We start from the raw sequence: 19,885 nt of genomic DNA on the forward strand, positions 1-19,885 counted from the left end.
AAGTAACTCACCTGTAATCCATGAAGGAACTAGGTAGGTTAACCGGTTAGTAGAAAAACTTTTTGAGCCCATCTGTGGATGCAGAAAGGGAACTGGAAAAATCTGCCATCATTCACAGTTACAATGTTTTTCAGGAAGCATTCAGTACTTTCATCAGTGAAAGCAGGGTAATACATACCACCTCTCCCCACCGGAGAAAGAAAAACATGAACTGAATTTCCTTTAAGACGTCAGGTCACTTTCTCTTTTCTCTAAGTCTCTTTCCTGAGCCCTCCTCCTTGCCCTCCATAGTATTCTGTTCCTTAAAAGAACGTCTGAAGCAGATGGGGGAAAATATTGATTGAGGTTTTATAAAACTGGTGTTGTTTGCACTCTTTTTCCATTTTCTTATATTACATGATAAAAATGATCAAAAAAGAAGAAAAAGGAAATGAATAAAAGCCAGTCTTTACCAGCTGGTAAAGGAGGTTGGTGGGATCCACCGGTCCCCAGGCCTGTTCACCAAAAGTTCATTTGTGCAGATTTTTCTCACGTAAATATCAAATAAAGACCTCGCCACACATCAAGCCTCATACCCCACTAGAAAAACAGAAATACATACATTTTAAAAGTTTGGGGAAGAAACCGAAGAAAAACAGTCAGCTGGTATTTATCCCAGGCTTGTTAGGGCTTCAAAGAGGAGAATTAAATATTTTCTGAAACTGCTTGAATATTGAGGATTTTTCTCCATTCCCTGTGGCCAGGTCCCAGGCATTCCTTGCATGGAAGCTGCTCCAGGCTCTGGGGGCCTGGGGTGGAGGCCAGGGCTTGGTCCCGGGGGTGGGAGAGACAGTGACTTCAGCCCCAGAGCCAGGGCCCCGCTCTGTCCCAAGCAGCGTCCTGCACTCTTCCAAGGTGAGCGGCCCTGCAGGTGTGAGGCCACGTTCCAGTCCAGGACTCCAGGGCTCAGGGAGTCAGCTCGGGGGTTAGAACCCAGGGCTTCGCCTGGGCCTCGCCCCACCTCGCCTCGCTCATCAGAAGGATGGTCGGCATGGGACCTGCCGCCTGGCAGTGACCACAGAAATTCCCTCTCCTGAGGGGTTGTTCCACTTATGGGCTGTTTTTCCAGAATCTATGGACTGTGGGGCACAGACTTCCTGAGGGACTGGGTTATGTCCGGCCTGTGAGTGGCCCACGCTCACTTAGGGAGCCCCCAGGACGAGGCCAGGTGTGTCTGTCGCAAGGCCTGACCCGCAGAGGGTCTAGGCAGAGGTGCTAGGATGAGGCCCCGTGCCAAGTGGTGAGGGGCTGGCATTGGCGGGGCCCGTGAGTGTTGAGTCTGGGCTCCCACTGGAGCCCTGAGCCCCCCAGAGGGCGAGGCCCCAGCCTCCGGTCCCCGGGTCTGGTCTGTGCCGTTGCGTGAGCCCAGAGCAGGTTGTGAGGGGGACTTTTTGGAAGGGACAGGGACCATGGGCCTCGGTGCTGGGCTGTCTTCCCTCCTCTCTGTACGAGGAGCGCCCGGGGCGCTCATCTGCGAGGAGGGGAAGCAGCACAGGAGCCTCGCAGGAAGTAAGGGGCTCCCCGCCGGCACCCCTCGGCTTTTCACATGCTGTCCTGTCACGGTAGGAGCACCCACGTCGGGTTATTTTGTGAGGTCCGTAATTTAAGGCTCGCTTTCTGCATTCTTTTTCTCACTTTAATTTGGTATTGATTTGTAAGCCTTAAGATCGATTCAGCTTCTGTTTCTAATCAGAGTCACTTGTGGCTCTTTCTCGGCCATACATCAGTGCAGTGAAGACAGTCCGTTTCCTGGCAAAGCGCAGAAGCACGTAACCCTGATGCGCAAGCTGTGCGGGCGAGCCGGGGGAGCGTCTTATTGGCTGCAGCCGGTAAACCTGTTTTCCAGAGGGCGCTCGCTTCACCATGGAAACGCTCTCCCCGTCCGGAGCGTCCGTCTGGACCACTTAAGTGGCACACACTGTCCTGTGGTTCCTGCATACAACTCTTCTGTGTCTTTGTGAAAAGAAGAAAAGCATGGGCAATTTGCCTCTCTACTTACGGGTGTTCAGTGCTCTTTAGAGCCTTTTTCTTGCTTTTTCTCTTCGTCGACTTTCAAAAAGGATGTCAGAAAAGGCTGCTGGGGCTGCAGCAAGGTCCTTTGAGAGAGCAGGGGCCCCTTCGTGGAGGGTCGGGTGGAGGGAAGAGAGTTTGCAGGAGTGTGTGTCCTGGTCCAAACGTCCACTGATTTTGGCCCGAGGGATAGAAACCTCAAAAGGCCTCCGGGTCGTGCCTTTTGAGCCTGTTGAGGGAGGGGGTGCAGAGGCGTCCAAAGCGTACAGTGGCCCTCCGCGTGTGGGCACCCCGACTGTTGGCGGCAGCTCTCTGCGAGGGTGGGCGGGGCTGGGGGCTCCAAGGTGACCAGCGCTCTGTGCTGTGCTCTGTCCCGCAGTGGATGTGGCCTCGGCGCTGCCTTTGCCGGTGGCCCCCCCGGCGGTGCCCATGGACCTGCGCCTGGACCACCAGTTTCCGCTGCCCGCGACGGAGCCCGGCATCCGGGAGCAGCAGCTGCAGCAGGAGCTCCTGGCCCTCAAGCAGAAGCAGCAGCTCCAGAGGCAGATCCTCATCGCTGAGTTCCAGAGGCAGCACGAGCAGCTGTCCCGGCAGCACGAAGCCCAGCTCCATGAGCACATCAAAGTAAGTCGCCTGCCGTCCGCCCCCGGGATCCCTCAGAGTCTGCGCGCTCTTTGTGGCCCCGGGGTTCCCGAGCGAGTAAGGACCGTCCCTGATAACCAGCCGTAGCGCTGAGATTGACACCCAGCCCTATTCCTCGCTGTGCAGTTAATACCTGCGTGTCCAGCACTTGGGCACTGGTTGAGTAAACTGGGGCAGATGTGGCCAATGGTGGGAACAGCATTTAAAGTCAGGCTGTAGAAGCGTGCTTAAATTAGGGGAAATGCTTATCATCGGACTTCATCTACAAAGATAAGGTATGTCCATTAATAGCAACATTACCGGCAAGGAGAAACACCCGTGTTTGCAAATCATCTTTATTTTCTTCTTGGGACTTGTCTGTCCACTCTTCATTTTTCCCACTGACTCTTTATGATTTGAAAAAGATATTAATATTTACTTTTCATTTAAATGGAATAAGAAAAACACTAACATAGGTTGTTTTTTGGTACACACTCTCTGCATTTACTTAATCTGATCTCAGACTTCAAAAGTCAACCTATTAGAAAGAAACATGCATTAGTGATGCATAGAGAAGTCACGTCATGTGGTTGAGGGACCAGTTATGACATCTGTGACCATAAGGTGTGCTCACTGTACTTGGGAACGTGGAGAGCAGTGCTGTCCAATAGAGATGTATATATATTAAAATTATATAGGTAATTTTACATTTTCTGTAGCCACCTTAAAACAGCAAAAGAAACCAGCTGTGTAAGTTACTTATTGCTATGTAACCAATTACCCAGAAGCTTTTGAGCTGGGTAAAATAACAAACGTGAACTATCTGATGGCTTCCGGGGGTCAGGAATCCAGGAGCAGCCTCACTGCTGGCTGTGCCTCAGGGTCTCTCGCGAGGTGCTGCTGAGCTGCCAGTCAGGGCTGAGGGCTGGGTGGGGCCGCAGGACCCACTTCCCAGCGGACTCCTGCGGTTGTGGGCCGGAGGCCTCAGGTCCTCCTCACGTGGGCCTCTAACAGCAGCTTCCCCAAAGTGGACACCCAAGATCCAGGTGTCCAAGAAGGCGGCCTCGGTGTCTTCCGGTCAAATCTTGGAAGTGACAGCCCCCAACCCTGCTACCTTATTCTACTGTCATACGACCAGCCCTCCCAGGAGGGGCCCAGACAAGGGGTGAGTACCAGGAGGCAGGGACCTCTGGGGTCACCGGGAACCTGGCTGCACAGGCGAAGCTAACTTTAACGTATTCTATTTAACCTCATATTTCTAAAATATTATTTCAACCTGTGATCCATATAAGTAGTTTTGTTCACGCTAAGTCTTAGTGGACCATCGCAGACGAGACACGTGGAGCACATCTCCGTCTGGACCAGCTGCACTGCAGCCACATGTGGTTAGTGGCTACTGGATTGGACAGCAGGGATCTGGAGAATTAAAAGCCCACATGCTTCTGAGATGCCCTTTCCATAGAGACCAACACCACCTACGGCTGGACGTCGCCGAGGCTGGCCTTGGCTTCCTTGTTAGCCTGCACCTGGCGCCATGCAGAGTAACCGCGCACTGTCTCTTTCTGCCTCTGGCCAGCTGAGAGCTGCACCCGAGGCCGTGGGTCTTGGCAGTTTTGTTGCTGCCACTGCTGCCTTTTGCCCTGACCCCGTGGGCCTTCTGAGGTTGGCAGTGGACAAACCAAGGAGAGAACACTGTCCAGAGCTGCTGGAAGTCCAGGCCTCATGGCTTTGCTTGTAGCGTTCTGAGCCAGCGAGTCCTCCTGCCTGAGAGGTCACCTGTCTCCGTGGAGACGCCCCCGCGGCCATCGTGGTCCTCTGCTGTTCAATAAGCGCTCTTGAGTTTGGGGTGGAGTGGTCGAGGGTCCGTGAGAGCGAGCGCGATGCGCTTTGCTCCCCTGATGCGAAGCGCCCGCTCCCCCTGGCTGTTGGGAGGAGAGGGAAGCCCCGTGGGATGCGTTGTGGGATGCAGCCTGGACCTGCCCTGCCGGTGGGGAAGCCAGCGCCTTGCTCACTGCTGCTGCTCTGGGCGGTGCAGGGGAAACGGGGATGCGGCGGGGGTGGGGGTGGGGGGGCCGGGACGGGGGTGGGGCTTCCCGCTGAGGCCCCGCCCCGAGGGGTCTGGCTCTGAGCAGCGCCAGACAAGGTGCCTGCCTTTCAGTACTGACAGAAGCCCCCCCACAGGCCGCCCCTTTCCTTTTGTCTTTGAAGCTGCAGCCTCACATTTCTGTGACCCCTAAAAGCAATTTAGAAGCTCATCCTTGGCTCTCTCCCGACCAGTAGCGCTGCTCGCCCACGCGGAGCGGACTTCCTCGCCAGCCGGCGTTTTGGACTTTGGCCCTCACTGCCCCGTATCTTTTTTTTTTTTTTTTTTGCGGTACGCGGGCCTCTCACTCTTGTGGCCTCTCCCGTAGCGGAGCACAGGCTCCGGACGCGCAGGCTTAGCGGCCGTGGCTCACGGGCCCAGCCGCTCCGCAGCATGTGGGATCCTCCCGGACCGGGTCACGAACCCGTGTCCCCTGCATCGGCAGGCGGACTCTCAACCACTGCGCCACCAGGGAAGCGCAACTGCCCCATATCTTGATCTCATCTCAGAAGCCTGAAGGATCACTGCAGTCTTGTGTCTTTCAGGTCCTCTCAGATACGCCCCCCTTTAACTGGGCTCCTGGTGACCAGGGGGCCCACACTGCCCTTCATCTTGGGAGGTGGAGCCCTGTGTGTGCCCCTCCCCCCCGTAGGTCACCCATCCACGTGCCTACCTGGTAGCGGGCAGCCACCCACCTCTGGCATCTGCGGGCCCGGCACGGCGCCTGGCTAAAGAAGGAACTCGGGATTCGCACTTCTCTCTCTGTTTTCACTCCCCCTCGCACCCTCGTCCTCACTCAAACAGCCCCTGATTGAGAGACTGTACCGGAAACTGGCGATGGTGGGTTTTGTGCTGACCAGGGTTAAGGAAGACGCTAGTTGCTTATGTTCTCGTGTCTGTGTTGGTTGAGTCTGTAGCTTCTACAAGAAAAAAATGAGAAATTGCGATATCAGCGACCTCTCGTATGTGAGGGGTTGCACAAATCAGCAAGAAACATTAGGATCACTGCTTGAGCCCGGTTGGTGCTTCCCCCTCAGGGCGAGACCGGGCTTCCCGCTGTCCTGGGGCCTCGGCCTGGGGGGGGGCTTTTTCTCCCTGACCCCCAGTTTCTCTCCTCATCTGGTGTTCCAGGAGTTTGTGTCACCTCTTTGAGATGGAACAGAGTCTCCCTCCTGGGTCCACCTGCAGACTGCGCAGAGAGGGCTCGGAAGTCAGGGGTACCCCGAGCTCCCCCTGACCCACAGGCTGGGTGCTCCCAGAGATGGTGGGAGCCCCAGAAACGCAGCTCAGGAAGCATCTCAAGGTTACATGCTCTCTGCATTTTAATCGTTTGTTGTTTCTCCACTTAAAATGGAGCTCATTCGTCTGAAGCCATTTGAACTATGGTAACTGTATCATCCCGTCAGTCGGCTTCTGCTTTGATGATTTACGCTCTTCACAAGGGATCATATTGTTAGTGACGTTTGGCACTGGTGTTTGTCAGACGGATTTCTGGAGCACACAGTCCAATTAGTGTCATTAAATCATCAGTGAATTTGAGTAGGATTTTATAGTTAAAAAGGGAATAATTTTTAAAATGTAACTCAAATTGTTAACCCTGGGTAAAGAAGATCTTTCCTAGGGTTTCGACACTCAGTGTTGCACTTGTACTAGATGCAGTCTTTGTTGGTCATGGCTGATTCAGGAGCCCCGTTCCCCTTTCTGTCCTGCACAGTTAGTTTTCTTCTCCCCAGAATGGGGTCCTGGCAGCATGATCACTGAGGCCCAGGGCTGTGAGAGTAGTGAGTGTGGTGTCCGTGGGTGTTTATGTCAGCTGGGATTGCCTAGGTGATCACCTGGCAAATGTAGCATTACCTAGATTTGCTGCTTTGGGAGTTTGTTGTGTGTCATTTTGAATTGTTTTAAAATGTTATCAAGGGAATCCCTATTTCCAGTGTTTCTAATGGAAATGTAGTACAGTGTAAACAAGCAGAAGCTGTCCCTCCCTGCTCTCCCATCTGACTCCCCAGCCCCAGGTCTCTGCCGGCTTCTGCCAGTAGAAGTTTGTAGATGGTCTGCTTCGTCCTTGCATTAAAGATCCCATGGGGTGATTATTTCTCACTTGCTGGAGAGACTAGGCTTTCGCCCACCATCCCCGCCCCCCCACACACACACACACATACACTGCCGCTTTTCGGGTGCTTCATATACTGAGACCATCCTTCTGATTAAAGAACCAGCAGGGGCTCCATTCTTGTGTCTGTGTGGGTGCCTGTTGCCGACACACACCATGCAATGGCTTCATGACCTCTCTGATACAGCTCTTAGCTTTCCCTGGAGTTAGCGATTTCCTCCCTTCCTATTGGCTGAGCTCCCTATGTTCCAGTGCAAATCCAGTCCCACAGTTTGAGAAACCTGTAAGCTCTTCTCACTGTGGGCAAACGCTGGTGATCATGGCTACAGTTTCAGTCTCGTACTGCAGACTATCTTTAAGTATAATGATGTAGTAACATGATTTTTGCATTTCAAAGTATCTGAAATATGAATCTGTTATACCTCTAGATCAGGATCAATGGTTTAAATATTTGGTTTTTGCAAAAAGGAAAACAATTACAGCATATAAGCCAGCACAAAGTCCTTCCTGCTTGAGTGGTGATGGCCACTATTTTATAAGACCACAAAGAATCTGTTACATGAGTGTCTCAGTCAGCTTTGGCTGCATAACAAACTACCCCAAATATAGTACTTACTACAGTAGCCTCACTTCCAGTCTGGTGCTTGGCAGCTGGATTATGTGCTGCTTTCTGAGTTCCAAGCTCAGCAAGAGGGCAAGAGTGGTTTAAGCCTCCATGTAAGTCATGGATGCTCTTACCTCGCTGGCCAAGGCAAGTCTGAAGGTCAGGGTGAGAGCTCGTATGGGAATGCACCCAGAGGAATGGCTACTGCAGGGCTGTGACAGACCCGGCCTGGAGCACAGTCCTCTTCTCCAGGAGGGATCCTCACCCTAGTCCAGGGAAGGCGGGAGAGGGCGTGGTAACAGTGATTTTGACAAGAGTTGGGTGCACATGAAGAGGGCTCGGGTAGGGGGACAGTGAGAAGTGGGGGTGCACCGTGAAGAGAGGAGGAAGGCGACAGGGCTGTGGGTCTGCACGCTGGGAGCCCTCCGTGCAAGCCAGAATCCCTTGGCCACCTTCTGAAGGTTCTGGGTTCAGGCATGCCGCCCCTTGACCTCCGTCCACGGCAGTGATGTTTCCATAAATGTGTGGTTTTTTTGCTATTTGGCAAATACTGACAATTTTGTATTGGGAATGTATCGAGTATTCCATTTCACGGATGGAGTAGAACGCGACGCTGACCGTGCCGTCTGGGCTGTGCCTCTGGGGTGCTGCCGGGTGTCATCTCCAGAGTTCTGACGACAAACCTGCTCTCCAGTCCTTCCTGCAGGCTTTGTTCCTGTGAATCCGTGTCTCCTAAAAAGCGCCGTTCCTCTTCGTGGTTCTGGGAGGAGTGGGAGTGAACGCCTGTGTCCACTCAGCCACGCTCACCCACACGTCTGACCTCCTCATTAACCGTTTGCTCACAGCGTCCTCCCCACAGATCTCCCTGGAGCCTCCTGCACCCCGGGAGGAACACCTGCGTAAGTAAACGGGAGGAGGAGGGGGAAGGTCCCGGGCCCCCAGACTCCCCAAGGCTTGTGTACCAGAGAGGAGCAGGGCCCTGCTGTTTGCGTCCCAGACAGTGTTGTTTTTTACAAGGATGTTTTCATCATGATCTCTTTCTGATCGCCACAGTCATTAACGTTAATTATCGGATAATTGCAAATCACAGAGAAGATGTGATTCCAGCGCTGTTAGCTAGGAAAGCTATTGCATTTTGTAGTGGATTCCCGTAACCTTGTATTATGTACATTGTGCGTGTGTGTATCTGTAGTTTTATGGAATTGGGATTATACTGACGTGCGGTTTTTATTTATCGTTAACATTTTCCTTTACCATTACATACACTTCAAAAGCATGATTTTAATGGTTTTATTGTAGTCTTACAATGAATTCAAATAAGTGCTAATAGTTGAAGAGTTGAACATTAAGGTCATTTCCAGTTTTTCTTCTGTTTTTAGCGTCCTCGTTCATGAATCATATGCCTTTGTCTAAACAAAACAGAAATGGTATTGCTGACCCAGGATAAGTCCTTTTCTGTGGCTTTTATTTCTTGCCATGTTTCTTTCCAAAAGCTACACCAGGTCCTGGGTGTGCATGTGTCTCTCTGTCTCTCTGTCTCTCACACACACACCCCCCTTGCTTATTCCGAGAGCAGAATAGTAAGGCAGCAGTAACCATGACAGCCAGCACTCACTGACCTGTCCTAGGTGGTAGCTGCCTCTGTGGGGCGCTGCAGGGCACCCTCCCTCCCACCCACAGCCTGCTGCGCGGGTCGCTACCCACCCCCGCGTTTTCCCTCTTCCACGGTCCGCACACAGCGGGCTGGCCGATCCGTGACTGCCCTCCCAGAGGAGAGGGGCCAGGGCTGACCCCGCAGTCTGATGCGTTAGTGGAACTTGTTCACGTTCTGTTTTGATTCTGTCCCATGTCGTGCCTGCAGTTCCTTGATTGTGGTTTCGCCATATTGCTATCCGCTTACTGCATTTCTTCTACCAATGATCGTTTTCTTTGCTGTTTTTCTGTTGCAATGCTTGCCTTTTTCTCATCAGTGTATGAGTGTTCTTTATAAGTTGGCGTTATTTCAACGTCCATTATGTTTTGTCAGTTATCTGCTTGGCCTCGCCTCATTCACAAAGCAAAGCAGTTTTCTTAACGATTTAAAAGATGCCAGCTCTGTCCCATAATCAACGCGTGTTTATCTGGCCGAGCCTGTCTCCGGCCCCCTCTGTTCCTCGTACCAGCCCCAGCCTGTGTCAGCAGGAGCCTGTGCTCATGTTTCAGGATCCGACCGTGCAGGTCTCCACTCCCCACATATTTGTTCTTCATTTTTAACTCCCTCGGCTTGTCTCCGGGTGAGCTTTCATTTTTCCAGGTGAGCATCGGAACCCTTTCTCATAACGTCCCCCAAAGTTGCTCTGGAAGCTTAATGGAAGTTGCCGCAAGTTAATAAATCAGCAGGACGTGTACTAGAACTTTCTACTGTTAACTGTCTAATCCAGGAATATGGAATTACCACCTGTGATTTGAGGCTTCTTCTGTCCTTACGAAAAGTCTCGTCTTATTTTCTTCATATAAGGGGTGTAGATTTTATATTTAATTATTCTTGGGTATTTTATCTATTTTCTCCTGTTATGCATAGAATGTTTCTTCATTTTATTCTCTACTTGGTCACTGTCAGTGTAGAGCCCTTGATTTCATTATTATTTGTTAGCCAACCAATGTCTAGAATTTTCTTCTTAGTCCTAAGAAATTTGTAATTGGTTATTTCATGTTTTCTAAGTAGACAGTAATGTCATCTGCAAATTATAATTGTTTCCTCCCTTTTTGTTTCCATGCATTGACTAAAACTTCTGTAACCATGTTGGGATCTTGGAAAGTTATCTGTGACAGCACGTGCACCAGGGGCCCCTGCCCACGCCACGGACTGCGGTTGTGTGGCTGAGGCTGGACCCTGGGTGAGGGCTTGCCCTGGGTGTGAGGCTTGCAGGAGAGCTAGGCAAAGCCGGGCCTCTCCTCCCTGTGCTGGGGACTCCCTTGGGGTTGCATGGTAGGCACCCTCTCCAGGCCTGTAACCATTTTCCTGTGGTGTGAGGTCAGGCAGCCGCACTCCCGGGCAGGTGACTCCCCAAGGACAAAAGGCCTTTCCTGGGTCCTGTGTGGAGAGGCCTGGCCTTTTTCTCCTGGAAGAGGTTGCTGGCAGGGTCGGCGCTGGACACGGTTGAATCACCACCTGAGCTATTTTGTAGTTTTCTAGTGCCCAGCAGGGTTCTCATCATTTTCATCGCAGGTGAGTTTGCCCGTTCCCTTTGCCGACGCAGGCTGCTCTCTCCTGGGGCCCGTCAGGTAGGATGCGGGGAGCGTGGAGGAGAACCAGGCTCCGCCTTCGTCCCCAGCGGCCGTCCAGGGACCCCGAGGGCCCGGGGCACACACACGGGGACCTTGCTCGTCCTCAGTCTCAGGGCTGTGGTCCTCCTGACCCGACGGAGCCCAGAGAGAAGTGGCTGCTCGTTTTCTTTCCCTTTTCTTTACGGAAAATACTTAGTTTTTCCCTTACTCATTTTTTTCATTGTGGTAAAATTCATTTAACATAAAGCTCATCACTTGACCATTTTAAAGTGTACAATTCAATGACATTTAGCACATTTACAATATGGTACAACCATCACCACTGTCTGGTTCCAAACCATTCTCATCACCCCATGAAGAACCCCTGCGCTGGGCGGGGTTTTAGACGGGTCCGTCCTGCCGGCACCAGGAGCCCGTGGGTTCACGGGCTGTGAGTGGGCGAGGAGCCTGGGGATGCTCCTGGCGTGGATGCCACGCCCGCTGTGGCTCCGAAGCAGCCAGAGTCCAGAGTCGGGGCTGAATCCTGTGACCCTGGCGCTGCAGCCTCCCCGTCTACACAGCACGGCGGGAACCTGTCCTGACACGTCTGTCTGGCAGGTGCCGTCCTGGGAGACGGGGGCTCATCTTCCACAGTTCCTGCTTGTGGACCCGACTGCAGGCCCCATCCTTTGGGCAGGTCTCCTCAGAATAAACCGCTTCAGATGAAAACTACTGTGTGCGCATTACACATTTTAAAGGGTCTAACCAGGTCGCCCCCCAGAAGAGTTCCTGCTCCTTCCAACGCTGTGTTCAGCCTGGGTGTCCCTTTCCCAGGCCTCGCAGGGTGTTTCCAGTCTAATGGGCAAAAACTAAAAGCGATTTCTACTCTTTTATTTGCATGTCCTTTTTTACTAGTGAGGCTGAATTTTTATACGTACGTGAGTGTGTGTGTGTGTGTGTGTGTGTGAAGTCTGTCGGTGTGATTTGTGCTGTCTCCGTGGACGGGAGAGAGCTCTAAGAGCTATTTAGTTGAGCATGTGACTCTTTTCCTTGAAGGGAAAAGGATGACATTGAAAGGAGCCTGGTTTTATGGCCCTGGGAGCCAGGCCATCATGTTTACTCTCTTTATTACCTGTCCCAGGTAGCTGGAGAGATGTTACCTGGGGCCCCGGCTTCCGGGTCACCTGAGGCAACTTTTAATGAGCCTGCAGGACGCACTTAGGTTGCCATAACCCTGGTACCTGGGAAAGCGCGTGGCAGCCAGAAGCCCTGCGTCATCCCTGAGCCTGTCTGTGCCTAATTAACGGGCTTACGGCAGGAATTGCTCATAAACCCGGCACTCTGGGTTTCTAGGAAGTTGTTTACGGGCAGTTGGATGGCCTTGTCTGACCTGCTGCCCCAGGGGGCATCGATGGCCCCTCGGGCTGCCACGCTGGGCCCGGCTTTTCCTTTGCCACCAGGCATTCGTGGCCCACGAGAGTGTCGTGCTTTGTAAGGCGTCCTGCTCACCTTTGGCGGTGCCCTCTGTGCTGTGGGCTGCCTGCAGCTGTAGAAGAGGAGGGTCGTTGTGTGTATCTCCAGAGGTGGCGGCTGCGGACGTTTGCTCTACGAAGAAAGCCGTCCCTTGCGTTGGCTTGTGACATGGTTTTCATCTCATTCCTCCTCACTGGCGCCTGCTGATAAATACACGGGCTTTGATCTGGCCCAGGGCCCTCACGGGCTCGCTCAGACCTCCCCTCTGCGGAGAGAGGACGGGCTCAGACACAGCCTGAGTCTTCAGTCAGCCCTGAGCCGCCACAGGAAGTGTGGCCCGGTGGTGGTGAGCCCATGGAGGGAAGGAGCCAGGATACCCTGCAGACGGAGGGGACCCGCCACTGTCAAGGGGATGCAGCTTCCAAGGCACCCCACCTGGGAGGAAAACGCGTGTCACACGAATGGAGACTGGGGGGTGAGGGCAGAGGAAGGGGAGGCCGGCCAGGCTCTCCCTTGACCACTTTCACCCATCACTTCTCCCCTCCCCCTTCACGCTCCCCTCCCCCCAGCGTGCACGGCCATGTCCAGTCCGCAGCTTCCGCAGCGTCCAGAGTGCCGGGTGTCTGTGATGCCGGCCTTCCTCTTGCTGACCGGCATGTTGGTGGCTGACCTTTTTGTCTTTGCGGCATTTGAGTATCCAGACTTGGGTGGGAACATGAGTGGCACATCCAGGGGACCTTTTGACAGCGCTGATGTGCCATGAGGCCAGAGGGAAGAGTGATTCTGCATGTACTGAAATGAGGGTGCCTCTTCGATCTGAGCCAGGAAGTCCAGTGGGATAAAGATGGACATGGTTCCGTTTTGAGGATCCCATAGGGAAGAACAGTTTAGTCGCAGATGGTCCCTAGAAACCATGGCCAGGGAGCAGGTGAGCCTGGAGGTCAGCGCCCAGGAGAGGATGCTGTCTATCAGAAGTGGCCTCCGAGGGTCAGCGGGTCTGCCCTGCACTCCCCTCAGATCGTGGGCCATGTGATGCCTTAGACGTTTCCTGACCATCTTTGGAAAACCTACACGGCAGCCCGTTGGGCCTTTGATGCACAGAACTTCCGGGTTCCGGTCCCAGGTGGACGTGGACTTCACCGTGGCAGCCCCGTGTCCCCACAGCAGTCCTGGCTCCACGCTGTCCATGCCAGGCTTCTACAGCGTCGTGCTCTGGGGCATTTTGGGGAATCAGAGTTGTGGTTTCTAATTGCTCCTTTCATTAACACTCAAATGACAATATCGTTTTTCTGGGAGTTTTGTCATCCTGTGAACTTTAATCCTCGGGGTCTGGGGTGGTTGTTTCTAGTCTCTTTGTAACGACAGCTGAGAGACCTCACTTTCCTTCTGCGCTCTGGGTGAAAAGTAAATATCGTGAGACCTTTCTGCCTGCGCCTCCTTTACACATTAAATGAGCACTGAGCAGCTGAAAGGGAACCCGGGCTGTACCTAAGGCAATCTGGGGATGTAGGGAATACCAAGGGGGCGAGGTTCTTCCTTCCGAGATCCATTGTTTAGGACACGGCCTTGGCTTCCTGACCAGGCAGCCCTCTGAGTTGTCCGCCTCTGGAGGCTGGCCACGCAGGTGGAATCCCAGAGTGGTGGGCAGTGGCCTGGTGACAACCGCTAGGGGCCTTTGCCCACAGACACAGCCATGGGGCCCCCAGGCAGGATTCTCTGAATCCATACGGATCAACAAGTACTTCTGGCAGAGGCACCTTCCTCGGTGTGCGACCCTGTTCTGAGAAGAGCAGGTAGTGCAGCTCTGAGTACTGCCTCCTGGAAGAAAACTAATGATAACAAGGGACATGGTTTAGCCCCACCTCATTTACTCTTTTGTCCCAGTGGTGTCATTCGGTTTTCCTTTTAAAAGAGAAGAAAACACCACTGTTTTGAAATATATTAGCAAAGTTCTTAAGCTGATCTTATGGACACGCACAGGGACCGAAGCTCAGCTCAGGGTCACACCAGATTGTACTGACTGCAAAATCGGGAAGCTGGCTTGGAGATCTGCTCTTGGAATGCAGCCGCCCCCAAGGCCTCTGCAGCTTTCTTCCTGCCCTGAGTTCCTGTAAGCCGGGTGTTGGGAAGGTAATTTTGTTTTCCACAGACAGCTCTCAGCAGTGGCACTCAGTGTGCAGGGACGCCACGGGTGGGTGCTGAGCTGGGTGCACCCACTCCTGGCGGCCACGCCCCTGCGCGCCCTGCTGCATGGCGCAGAGTCTCCCGCGGGAGGTGCGAGCTGCTGCGCGGGGTCCGGACACCGGCTCCTCTGGGTGGTCCGTGGCCGCCTCCCTCTCCCTCCCTCCTGCGCGGGTTTTGGGCTTAGCTGCACCCACCTCTCTGCCATTCTGTCCCTGTGGTCCCAGCTGGAAAGGAACCCCCTCCCCTTCGCGGCAGGGCTTGTGGGCAGGGCCGTGGGTCCCCTGCTGCGAGTGTGGGCACAGGTCTGACCAGCCCACCAGGCTCCGTAGGGGCCCTGCTCTCAGGTCCCTTCCACTGCAGCAGGGCCGGGAGGCCGGCCATGCCGTCTGCGGAGGCTCCCACGTGGGCCAGCGGGGCCGCAAGGAGGTATCTGCCGCGGTCCCCGGGAGTGGCCACAAAGCTGTTTCAGTCGTGCTGTGTCTCACACACGTGGTCCATGACAGGGAGCTCACTCGTCGGTGAAGCGTTCTCGACGGAGAGTCCCAGGGCCTCTTGGGTGACAGATTGCCGGCTCCCCCCCCAGCCCATCCCTCCACCCGGGGACAGGGAGGGGGTGGGCCCGCCCCGCCCAGCAGCGAGGGGGACACGGGGGGCCCCCTGGAAGGTGCCGTGGACGAGGGCGGCTCCATGCAGGTGGCCGGGGTGGAGGGTGTGGGCGGCCAGGCTGACCCCACTCAGGCCCTCAGGTCCTTCCATGGTGGCAAGTGTGCGTGGCCGGAGCCCTGGAGAGTGGGGGCAGGTGGGGGTGGGAGACAGGCAGAGCGAGGGGCAGGTGCAGGGAGACAGAGGGAGAGCGAGGGCTAGGCAGAGAGGGGGACAGAGACATACTGAAAGGGAGAGAGAGGGATAGGCAGAGAGGGGGACAGAGACAGACTGAGAGGGAGAGCGAGGGGTAGGCAGAGAGGGGGACAGAGACAGACAGCAAGAGAGAGAGGGATAGGCAGAGAGGGGGACAGAGACAGAGAGAGAGAGAGAGAGGGATGGGCAGAGAGGGGGACAGAGACAGACAGCGAGAGAGAGCGAGGGGGCAGACACGGGGATGGGGGAGCCGCGGGGCGGGAGGAGGCAGCACAGACCACCCCCCAGGGGCTTCTGCTGGTCGAGGTTTGAGGAAAACCGGTGTCCGGCGTGTCGGCTTAATTGAGCCTCTTCCCACAGCCCCGGTCCACACTGGCCGGCTTGTGCTTTCTCACCTTTTCCAGTGCAGTAAGGGACAGCGGGATTTGATTGCTGGTGAGCTTGAGCCCTTGTCCCCCATTTATTTTGAACCACCTTTCGGTGACTCTCTTGGTCGTTTTGCTCACCTTAGGGGCCGCTCACCGTAGCCTTAGTAACTTACCACGTGCTGCGAACACTGCACAGAGGCTTCCTCGCTCCTCTTTTGCATATTTTAATTGTGTTTACAGTATTTATTACGAAGGTAACTTTTTATGTTGTCAATTATGTCATTTCTGAAAATACGTGATATCATTTACACACGACGAAACGCACGGGCCTTGAGTGTCTGTCCGCTGCGCTTCGGCAGTCCTGAGCACCTGAGCAAATGCTGTCTCTGTCAGGCGGTCCACACCCTACACAGCTCCCTCCTGCCTCGTCTTCCTGCCTCACCCAAGAAGCTGCCTTCTTCTGATTTTTATCACGACGTCTTAGGATTTCCTGTTCCAGAACTTCATGTGAATAGACCCTTTGCATGTTGACTCTTCTCTGGCCCGTATCCCACAGCCCTGTCGACGCCGGATCCGCTCGCTTCGCTTGTCTTGCAGCCCATGCGTGTTTTTTCCCGTTTGTGCGGTTTATTCGTTTTCATTGCGGGGTGGGATTCTCACGTACAGACACACACTTCTGCCACTGGGTTCACGTCTGAGAGACGTCTGGGGTGTGTCGGGCTGGGCTGCCGTGCGCACAGCTGCCACGCACAGTCCCGTGCAGGGCTTTGCGCAGATGTGTTTCCACGTCTCTTGGGTCAGTCGTGGGCGTGGGGTTGCTAGGTCTCGCGTGGGTGCGTGTTTAGCCTCGTAAGGATGGGCCAAACGATTTCCCGAAGCTGCCACACCATCTCGTACGCTTTTGCGTCATCCCCCGAAAGGCATTCCCAACGTATGAGATTGCGCAAATCTTCAGGCGTATTTTCTTCTAGCGATTCGGTCATTTTTATTTTCATTTTTGGTATTTAGCGTGGAGTGGTTAGGAGACATCCCCGAGCAGCCCTGCTTCCTGGACAGACTGAACGAGGGGACCTCCTTGGAGATGCGGGCCGTGCGCAGGGCGCGAGGTCCCCACGGCCACAGCGGCGCGGGGATGGGCTGGCCCTCTGCCGACCTTCTCGCGTGTGTGTCTGTCTCGTCGTCTTGCTTCGGGGCGAGGCTCTGACCGTCTCTGTCTCCTCCCTCCCTGCCCGCAGCAACAGCAGGAGCTGCTGGCCGTGAAGCACCAGCAGGAGCTGCTGGAGCATCAGCGGAAGCTGGAGAGACACCGCCAAGAGCAGGAGCTGGCGAAGCAGCAGCGGGAGCAGAAGCTGCAGCAGCTCAAGCACAAGGAGAAAGGCAAAGAGAGTGAGTGCGCGGCGGAGCCGGCGGGTTGGCGGCGTGGGCACCCTCGCCAGGCGGCTCTCCCCGCGGCCCCGCGGCCCAGGCCCCAGAAGCGGAGCCGGGGCAGGAGCCGCCTGGCTGGTGTCCCTCCCGGGGCTGTGCTTCCGGGCGCCCCAGCTTCAGGGCTGGTCCGCAGCTTTGTCTTCACTTGGGAGCTGCAGGGGTCGTTCAGCCCCACTTTGGGTTTGACTTAAGCATTTGCAGGAATGTTTGCAGACTCCTAGTGGGCTGAAAAAATGCTAAGAACCATAAAGCATCCCAGATGCATAGTGAGCCTCACCTGTGTGTTCAGCCTTACCTTCTTCAAAGTTGTTTTGTTTTGAGGGCGTCAGTGAGCACCCAACACCAGGTGGCAGCTGCTAGGACGCCCCTTGGCTGAGAGGAGACGCGATGACCCACCTCTCAGGTTGCACATTTGCCCTTTGACCCCAGTTTTTGCTTTCCATTGCGGCCGTGCTTGTGCGAAGACCAGCCTGGTCTGTTATCCTCCAGGAGACACCCAACTGGATCTTAGCCAGGGGACTCCTCTGGATGCCGTTCCCCCTTTGAAAATTAGACGGAATTCCCCATGTCAGCACTGGGCAGAGAGCCTGGGGCTCGCACGAAAGGATGGACGCGGTTCGTTATTCCACCCGCAGGGTGCCGTGTCCCTCCCAGGTTGTGGCTGAACAAACACTCCCTCGTGTGTATTTGGGCCTCTTTGTTTTGGTAGTTTGTCGTTTGCAGCGATACACCCAGGACCTAAGGGGGGCGAGTGAACCCATTCTCACATCCCCAGGCTCTGGTCCTTTCTGCCCGGGACCTCAGAGCTCAGGTGAACACGCTGGCCCCCTGTTAATCCTGCGTCAGTAAGTCAGGATGTGCATTTCCCTCCTGTGCCGGGATTTGATGTCGCGACCGTATGGTGATTTACTCTGCCTATGCCCATGAGTAAAAACAGAAGTCTTTAGGCACTTTACCAGTACATATTTATTTATTTATTTATTTTTGGCTGTGTTGGGTCTTCGTTTCTGCGCGAGGGCTTTCTCCAGTTGCGGCGAGCGGGGGCCACTCTTCATTGCGGTGCGCGGGCCTCTCACTGTCGCGGCCTCTACCATCGCGGAGCACGGGTTCCAGACGCGCAGGCTCAGTAGTTGTGGCGCACGGGCTTAGTTGCTCCGTGGCGTGTGGGATCTTCCCAGACCAGGGCTCGAACCCGTGTCCTCTGCATTGGCAGGCAGATTCTTAACCGCTGTGCCACCAGGGAAGCCCCCTACCAGTACATATTAACTTCGAAAAACCTCAAAAATTCTTTATCCTCAACTACTGAAAATGGTTAGCCCTGCAATCAAATCCCGCTAGCCTTCTAAGTCTGATTCTCTGGGAATTCCTCCTCCATTGCCGGACTCCCAGGTTGGGAAGCCCGATGTGGGGCTCAGAGCCTTCTCTCCCGTGGGTGGACTTCTGTGGTATAAGTGTTCTCCAGTTTGTAAGTCACCCACCCAGCGGTTATGGGATTTGATTTTGCTGTGATTGCGCCCCTCCTACCGTCTCACTGCACCTTCTCCTTTGTCTTCGGATGTGGGGCATCTTTTCTGGTGAGTTCCAGTGTCTTCCTGTCGATGACTGTTCAGCAGTTAGTTGTGACTCCGGTGCTCTCGCAAGAGGTAGTAAGCGCACATCCTTCTACTCCCCCATCTTGAACCCAGTATTTGTACGTTCTTAGTTGTTTTGATACATAAAATTAACAGCTTTGCCAACAGTTACTACAGCGTTTCACTCTTGAAGTAAATACACTTTAAATGTATTTTCACTTTAACTGTCTGATAGAGTTTCAATTTAGAAAGCAGGTCAAGAGAGTTTTTATTCCACGTGAAATCTAATTTTTCTATTAGTACTTGAAAGTAATTACTAAATCTGAATGGTACATCTCGTTGGATCACAACAATTTGGTGAGATGGTGATGTACAGGCTCAGTGATGGCCCACAGTCGAGATTCCAGAAACGAGGACAGAAAGGCATCAGGAGAAGCGGAATTGCTTGCACCTTGGTCTGTGGGCCACCTTGCGGCCCCGCAGTGGGCTGATGTGCCAGATGGGGTCCATCACACTCACGGCTCTCACTCCCTGGCCTGCTGGCTCCCATGGCATCCGCCTGCCACCTACCCAGCTGGTCCACACAGCCGAGCTGGTCTCACCACCACTTGCTTTGCGCTGAGGGTGCGGCCAGGGTCTGACCACACCTGAGCCTGTAGCACATGGTGTCAGGAACCAGCCCCCCAGTTGTGACGCACTGATCTGGAGCAGAGGACAGGTGCCTGTGCTCTCATTTCTAAAACTCCTGGGACGACTCTAAGGTGCGATGGAGGCTGAGAACCAGGGTCGGGGTCAGCGTCCTCTCTCCGGGTTAGGGGCCTGAGCGTCTTGGCGGCTCAGTGGTCTCCCTCTGTGGCTTCCATAGAAGCTGCCCCGTGGACGACAGCACCCCGGTCCTCACAGGTGCCCTTGGGAGGGGCTCTGCTGCGGGCAGGGTGGTGCGTGGGGTCCAGAGCTAAGGCACACCTGCTGAGCCCCGTGCACCTGGCCCCTGACGTGGCCCCGCTCCCTGCCCGACCCCTGTTCCTTGCCCTCCCCTCAGTGTGCCTCCTCCACGTGCTTTTCTTTGGAACGAGGGAATGCTTGTTTACAGAGGATGGAGGGTTTAGATTGCTAGGATCGGCGAGTTGCTGTGCGCCCGGCGTGCCAGCAAACCCCCGTTCACCAGCTTGGTCTACAGTAACTCCTCCTAGTTTGCCAGAAAGTTCCAATAAAAATAACGTCTTCAGCCTCACAAGATATTAAAAGATTTGACTTCAGAAAACACGTTTAAAGTAAAAAATGACTTCT

The 19,885-nt window shown here is 54.4% G+C and overlaps 1 protein-coding gene across 3 annotated transcripts in view; it reads left to right on the top strand.

Annotated features, from left to right (window-relative positions):
* HDAC4 (histone deacetylase 4) overlaps positions 1 to 19,885 on the top strand; it is a 286,142-nt gene that overhangs the window by 172,349 nt on the left and 93,908 nt on the right. For all 3 annotated transcript variants that reach the window (XM_032636830.1, XM_032636829.1, XM_032636831.1), the window contains exons 4-5: positions 2,429 to 2,673; positions 16,835 to 16,985. In XM_032636830.1, coding sequence (XP_032492721.1) covers positions 2,429 to 2,673; positions 16,835 to 16,985 — 396 coding nt within the window. The remainder of the gene's footprint in view (positions 1 to 2,428; positions 2,674 to 16,834; positions 16,986 to 19,885) is intronic.

Source organism: Phocoena sinus, chromosome 7 (genome assembly GCF_008692025.1).
Source record: "Phocoena sinus isolate mPhoSin1 chromosome 7, mPhoSin1.pri, whole genome shotgun sequence".
NCBI classification, from domain to species: domain Eukaryota; kingdom Metazoa; phylum Chordata; class Mammalia; order Artiodactyla; family Phocoenidae; genus Phocoena; species Phocoena sinus.